Below are 7,574 nucleotides of genomic sequence, written 5' to 3' on the forward strand. Positions count from 1 at the left end.
CATTCATTCTTTTGGTGTGGGGGGGGGGGGTGCATGTACAAGCATTTTAAAATACAAAATGGCCACTATATCAAGTGGCTTTAATTCAGCTGTTTTAAAAAGCATTTAGCTGACATGTTGTGGTCATGGCCAAGAATGACCCCCCAAAAAATGATGAGTGCTAGTCACAACTAATTATTCAGGTATTTTTAGACATACAAAGTGTGTTAAAGACCAACTAATGAACAGGTATTTTGACCCATTCCCTGAACAAACTGCTTCAGTTCTCTCAGGTATGAAGGGTTCCTTCCACATGTTCAACAGGATTGAGATCAGGGCTCAGCAGGTCTCTTCAGAATAGTTCAATGTAAAATTCTTAGCCCTTTTTGGGTCATTTTAACTGTGGTTTGTCCAGAGAGTTTGGCTACAAAAGCAATGACTGATTTTATTTTAAATTTTAGCACATTTCTTTATATACAGTATATAGCTGTGTAATACTGTACATGACTGTGGTGCTCAGTTCAAAATGATGTGATATTCTATACTGTAGGACAGAATAAGGCTTCAAGGTTATTTTGAATGCTACACACTTATCAGCCAAAGTCAGACTGATTATTGTTTACAATTCTGTCTACCTTGTCTACGGACAAAATGGTGCACTTAAARGCAGGGCAGCTGTGGCTACAGTGTAGTTTGCCATCATCAGTGTGTGAATGTGAGTGCGAATGGGTGAATGTCTGTTAGTGTAAAGTGCTTTGGGGTCCGGAGGGACTTGAAAAGCGCTCTATAAGTTCAGTACCATACCATTTATCATTTAAAAGTTTCTGGCAAATGTTCTTTTCGGGGACTGAATTTTATTTCCAGCTGATGGAAAAAAAAAAAGGCAAAAGTAGAATAAAAACACAAATCTTTCCAGATTGTGACATAACCTCGCCTATATAGAGAAAGTTTATCCAACACAGATGGAAAAGAATTTATTCTCAGTGARCAAAGTCTGCCAGAGAGTGTTTACAGGACAAAATGGTGTTGAAACTACAGGCAGCCACTTTCACATTCTAATGAAGAGAGAAAAGATTAGTGAGGGYTTAATGTCTGCAAGACTGACGGACATTAATCCTGCGTGACGTTAAAGTGTTTAWACAAAAAGTTATATAAACACAGCTACAGTTGGTTAGAGTGTTATTCATCCAATGAATATTCTTTTCAATGTTGAGATATATACAGTATGTTGTGATAAATCTCCAAAATATTGTAGCTAATAGTAATCTTCATATCACTCAGCCCTACTGTCTGCCTGTTTTCATAACCCAAATAAAAATGTTTGCATTTATATTATTGGAAGAAAAAACATTGATAATATTGATATTTTTGTTTTTTCTCATGTAATTACTTAGTGTATTTGTTAGATGGTTGAAAAATCAGGCGAAACATTTATTACAAAAAATGAAAGAATTGTTTAAAATTGTTTTTATTTTACACAAATTGTTACATGTAAAAATCATAAAACAATTAAATTTTAAGATGCTTCTTTTTTTAGTAAAACCTTTAACAAAAAGACATTTGACATTTATTAACACAGTTGTTCGATAGTCAAACAAACAAAAGAACTGATTTGTTGTACAATGAAGACATGAGTTACACCTTAAACCTTTGCAGACCTCATTATTTATGTTGCTTGTTTTCACACAGTTCATGCTAATCCACATACCCCACAATAACATTAAACCAAATGTGGACTGATTCTTTATCAGGACATCTGGTTCTAATGTGACCTGCACTTTTCTGGATTCCAACCAAAACAACATAATTGTTTTGTGCAGGAAACACATTATTTTGCACCAGAGCTCAAACTGTGAGCTACGAGCAGTTTGTATGAACTACATTATACACAGAACATTGGTTAAAGTCAGAAAGTCATGGCACACACACACTGCTTCTGTCAAACTTTGATACACAATTTAGACTTGGTCCAAGCCAAGGGCCAATCCCTTTGCTGAAGGAACAAAATATTCTTRTAGAAATACAAATTACATTTTCCAAATTATGTTGTTATGTTTTATGTAGCATTTAGAATACCTGACCTAATGTATAAAGAAAAAGGATTAAATTTAGAAAGGGACATTATTATTCATTTTTTATAACTTACTTACAATCAAAATCTTTTTCATTTTTTATATCTCAGGGATACATTTTTGTAACAATCCAGCAAAGCAGGTAAAAAAGAGAAAACCCTCACTAAAAATCCGGTTATTTGACTTTAAAATAAAAAAAAGAAAAACAGCAAAAGATAATGAAAGTCAAATGTTTTTTGATCTTTCCACACCAAAACCAAAAATTGCTGAACTCAAACGTCATTTTCTCAGCTTGCAAGCTGACCATCTGTCATGAAAGGACGGCACTAAATACAGTCTTGAAAAGAGAAACTATAGAACTATTTCACAGTTGAAGTATGACCTTTGAGGCCTAATAAAGTGTTAATAAGGGCCAGGTTTGGCCTGCGGGCCTTGAATTTGACACGTGTTTTAAGAGATGGTGGGCAAAAAATGATTTAATGTTACTACTGAATAACAGTCATCAGCGTTTTATAGAAAAACTAATAAAAATGGACAGAGTCTACCAGTGTCCAAGAATCCCAGTTGTATATGGTGCAATGATGTGATCCAGCAAATAAAGACATTTAAGAGAAACGTGCATGTATAAAATGTCCCCATACTCCAATACAGACATAAACGTTGCATCAACCAGTTGCTTTCTAGCCTCAAACGACTGACACGATCTAATCCTGAAATAAAATCCCAATTTTAATCCCAGCTTCTTCACTAGCTGTTGAAAATGGGAAGAAAAATGTGAAGAAAAAGACAAAGAATCGCTAATTAAAAAAATCCTACATATTTATACTGTGGCACATTTTCAATTGTCAGACCCTCAGTTGTAATAATGACTGCAAGATCCTAACGTTCAAGCCTGCTATTAAAAAACAACATCACCTTTGATTTATCTGCATTTAACACAAGCTTAACAGTAAATGGTAAATGGACTGTACTTGTATAGCMCTTTTCTATCCATCCAGGATACTCAAAACACTTCACACAACAATCTGTGCCCTAATTTACCCATTCACACAGCACTCTGTTATGTCTCTACAAAGTTAATGTTGTGTTCACTATGTTGCCACTATGTGGTGGAAGTAAAGAGTTGTGCAGAGATATTGTATAGAGAAGAAGAAAAATAAAGAAGGAGAAGAAACAAGAAAGATGGCTGGTGTGTTTTACTACAGTTACGTTAAGTACTAGTGAGTTTATTGTTCTACTGACACCTTACAACATAACACTTAACATGATAAAGATTTGTCTGTAAAACTTTAAAAGTTGACTGTAGTTGATTAAAAACATTATTAGGTGAGAGACCAGAACAATATAATACAGTATCATCTACATAAAAATTACATTTTGCATGAAGAACATTTAAAGTCAGACTATTTACAGTGGTTAGACAATGACACTGAAATACCTGTCATTTTAGTGTGGGAGGTTTCATGTCTAAATTGGACCAGCCTGGTGGCCAGTCGTCATTATTTGCACATTGCACCAGTAAGAGCAGAGTGTGAAGGTTCAATTAGCGGGGTAAGAGCACAGTTTTGCTCAAAATATTGCAATGCACACAACATTATGGGTGACATACCAGAGTTCAAAAGAGGACACATTATTGATGCACATCTTGCTGGAGCATCTGTGACCAAGACAGCAAGTCTTAGTGATGTATCAAGAGCCACAGTATGCAGGGTAATGTCAGCATACCACCAAGAAGGACCAACCACATCCAACAGGATTAACTCTGGATGCAAGAGGAAGCTGTCTGAAAGAGATGTTATGGTCTAAAACCAGGTGTTTCAGTTTCATTGTCTAACCTATATATATATATATATATAAAGTGGCCCCAGCACTGACCCCTGAGGGACACCATTGAGTATATGGAGAGAAGAGGAGGGTAATACCTTTACTTGAACACATTGAAATCCATGGGTCAGATGGTTGTCAAACCAACAAAGAGTTTGTTCAGACAAACCAATAGTGTGAAGCCTCTGTAATAAAACCTCATGATTAGCATATTTTTTTATGTAATGATGGTTTATCAGTAACAAAAGGCCAAGGTTGCCCTTTGTCACTGATTCTATTTATATTATTTATGGACAGAATTTCTAGGCGCAGCCAAGACGTTGAGGGGATCCTTTTTGGTGGCCTTAGGATCATGTCTCTGCTTTTTGCAGATGATGTAGTCCTATTGGCTTCATCAGATCATGGTCTCCAGTTCTCACTGGAGCGGTTCGTAGCTGAGTGTGAAGCGGCCGGGATGAGGATCAGTGCCTCCAAACCCGAGACTTTGGTCTTGAGCCGGAAACCGGTAGTGTGCCGTCTCCGGTTCGGGGAGGAGGTCCTGCCCCAAGTGGAGGAGTTCAAGCATCTCGGGGTCTTGTTCACGAATGAGGGAAGAATGGAGTGGGAGATCGACAGGCGGATTGGTGCTGCGTCTGCAGTGATGTGAGCGCTGTACCGGTCTGTCGTGGTGAAGTGGGAGCTGAGCCAGAAGGCAAAGCTCTCGGTTTACCGGTCKATCTAYGTTCCTACCCTCATCTATGGTCACAAACTTTGGGTAGTGTCTGAAAGAACGAGATCGCGGACACAAGCGGCCGAAATGAGTTTCCTTCACAGGGTGTCTGGGCTCTCCCTTAGAGATAGGGTGAGAAGCTCAGTCATCCAGGAGGGACTCAGAGTAGAGCCGCTGCTCCTCCACGTCGAGAGGAGCCAGTTGAGGTGGCTCAGGCATCTGGTTAGGATGCCTCCTGGACGCCTCCCTGGTGAGGTGTTCCAGGCATGTCCCAATGGGAGGAGGCCCAGGGGAAGGCCCAGGACACACTGGAGGGACTATGTTTCTCGACTGGCCTGGGAACGCCTTGGGATTCCCCCGGACGAGCTGGCCCAAGTGGCTGAGGAGAGGGAAGTCTGGGTCTCTCTGCTTAGGCTGCTGCTCCCGCAACCCGATCCTGGATAAGTGACAGAAAACAGATGGACAGACAGTAACAAAAGACTAAACCAACTGCTCCAGTTTACCATTTAAAACGTTTGACTATACTGAAGTGCCAAATCTCTTCTTTTATTGGCCCACTTTATTTAAAGATACAAACAAAAATAATTTATATTTAAGCCCAGCACCACTTAAACACAAACGTTACACAGATTTCCTATATCCACCCATTCATTTTCTACTCCTTATCTATAATCAAGCCACGGTGGCAACAGGTCCACAAGATAAAAGCCAGACCTCCTTTTCCCCAGCAGGGGTAGAGCCAGAGGGGTGGCCAGAGTGGCAAGTGCTKCCTCTATGACTGGGATGAGCAGCAGAGTTGAGTTGTACACATGAAAAATTTGCCAAATCTTCTCTACCAAACAGCTTATTTTGCCATTGCTATTGACACTTGTTTTGAGCTGCTGGTACCGCCCCCCCCGCACCCCCCCAGGTGCTGCCAACAAGGTGCCCGCTTTAAAAATTTATTGCCAAGAAGCATTGTTACAACAAAGAAATAATCTACCAAACACAAATTTCCTTACTTTTTGTGTTGTGTGTTTTCTTCATAATGTCTGCAAAGAAATAAAAGTGTACTTGTTATAAGAATTGCTGCATTTTTAAATTTCACTTTTTACCCATCTCTTCTTATTTATGGTTACACATATTTGCGTAAACACCTTTATTTGTATAATAAATACAAACCAATACCGTTATTTATGGCTGAGGTAATTATGAAACAGAGCTTTGTTACTTAATCAAGATTTATTTGAAAAACTTTTCTAGGAAAAAGATCCAAACAAAGACCAAACACTTAATTTAAACATAGAAACAATTGTGGATTTAATATGTTAAATGAAAAAAAAAACACTGTATGGAAATACAGAAAACATGGATGTATCATATTTTAACAAACTCTTTTTTTCTGCAGGAGTGAAAAATGTGTTCCAGGCCAAAGACATGAAGTTTGTGAATGTATCCATGCCCTGGATGCCTGAACACAACGCAATGGTGCCTCAACTGGTGGAGAAACAATACAGAACTGAACAGGTCCACCATTTTTATTCCTAGTTGTTTTAATTGCACACATTATAGGAAATTAAAGAGGGTGACTCCTTATTCACCTTTTTGATTGATGTTCCAAGCTGGAAACTTTAATAAAAATGAGAAACATTTCTGCCCAGCATACAGTAAAATCAACCCTGATGCACTTACCTGTCCTTCTGCATGTGATATCAGTTTTACTAAGTGATGTCTTGGGGTGGTACTTGTTATGTGAGCCAACATTAGAAAATAACACTGGTTGAATTTCAGCAGCAGTACCTTATCTGAGATTTGACAAACATGAAAACCATTTTATATTCATATTTTTAGCACAGTGACATTGCAAGAGTAAAACAAGATGAAGACTCTTTACCTGCGACTTGAGGTTTGGTGAAAAAACATCACTTTGCAGGTTTGCTGTGGTGGCACTTTTGCTCCATTTTCAAAAAAAAAAAGATTTACTAAAAGCTTTGTGTGATACTTTTTAAAAACCAAACACTGAGCTGTAATTCTTCACAAATTTGTCTCTAATCTGTGTGGAGAGTTTACTGGTCTTCATGATGTCTCTTGCTTGGTGGTAGCCCTTATTGTACTTCTTAGAGGTGTTTATGATTTTGGGGGCTGTCAGAAATGTTGGCTATACTGAGATCATATGTTAAAGCAGAGGGGCTGATTACATGTGCACACCACCACCAGTTTATCTTTTTTACAAGTTTTTTTTTTTCGTTTTAATACATTTATCTAATGCATTTTTTGTAAAATAAAAAAAATAATCAAAACTTTATTTAAGTAACWTGAACCGCAATACAACTGAAGAAATATAAAATATATGTATATGTATATGTATATGTATATGTATATGTATATGTATATGTAACACATTCTCACGTCGGACTCACAACATATTGACGCGCAGGCGTGCCCAAGCATCCGTCCTTGCCGCCCGCGGCTTTTCTGGGTTGCGTCACAGGATTAACAGTTAACTTTAGGGTCTGTGGTCAAGGATAATGGTTAATTTGAGAGACTGGGGTCATGGATAGGCTGTGCATAGCTAATATAGGTGAAATTTAGGGTCTGGGAAAATGGTTAACATGAGGGATCAGGGTTATTGGTTAACTTTAGGGTCTGTGTTCAGGGACTCGTCCTCCTCCGCCTTATCTCGTACAGAACAGACGTCCTGGGTATCCCCGCGCGTCAACATAGATCAGGCTGTCTGGTGTTCTACTAACAGAGGATGAGAAGTAGGTAGAAGAATAATTGCAGTTTAGGTTATGATGTTCTCAGAGTTGGATTGTTTRTGACTGCTTCAGGAGAATGTAAACAGTACAAAACTTTTCCTGTTTATATCAGACTGAGCTCCAGTTTTTTTTTAAATTTTGGTGCAGTGAACGGGATGAGACACTCCATTTTGCAATGACCTCTGTGTTGCGCCACAAACACAAAACTGAGTTTGTGCTCTAAACACTCAATCTGGTGAAATAATAATAATG

At 38.3% G+C, this 7,574-nt stretch overlaps 1 protein-coding gene across 1 annotated transcript in view; it reads left to right on the forward strand.

The window, feature by feature from the left end:
- Positions 1-7,574, forward strand: part of aoc2 (amine oxidase copper containing 2) — a 16,520-nt gene that overhangs the window by 2,458 nt on the left and 6,488 nt on the right. The window contains exon 2 of the mRNA XM_014024384.1: positions 5,972-6,090. Within this exon, the coding sequence (XP_013879838.1) occupies positions 5,972-6,090 (119 nt within the window). The remainder of the gene's footprint in view (positions 1-5,971; positions 6,091-7,574) is intronic.

Source organism: Austrofundulus limnaeus, unplaced genomic scaffold, assembly GCF_001266775.1.
Source record: "Austrofundulus limnaeus strain Quisiro unplaced genomic scaffold, Austrofundulus_limnaeus-1.0 Scaffold420, whole genome shotgun sequence".
Classification (NCBI taxonomy): domain Eukaryota; kingdom Metazoa; phylum Chordata; class Actinopteri; order Cyprinodontiformes; family Rivulidae; genus Austrofundulus; species Austrofundulus limnaeus.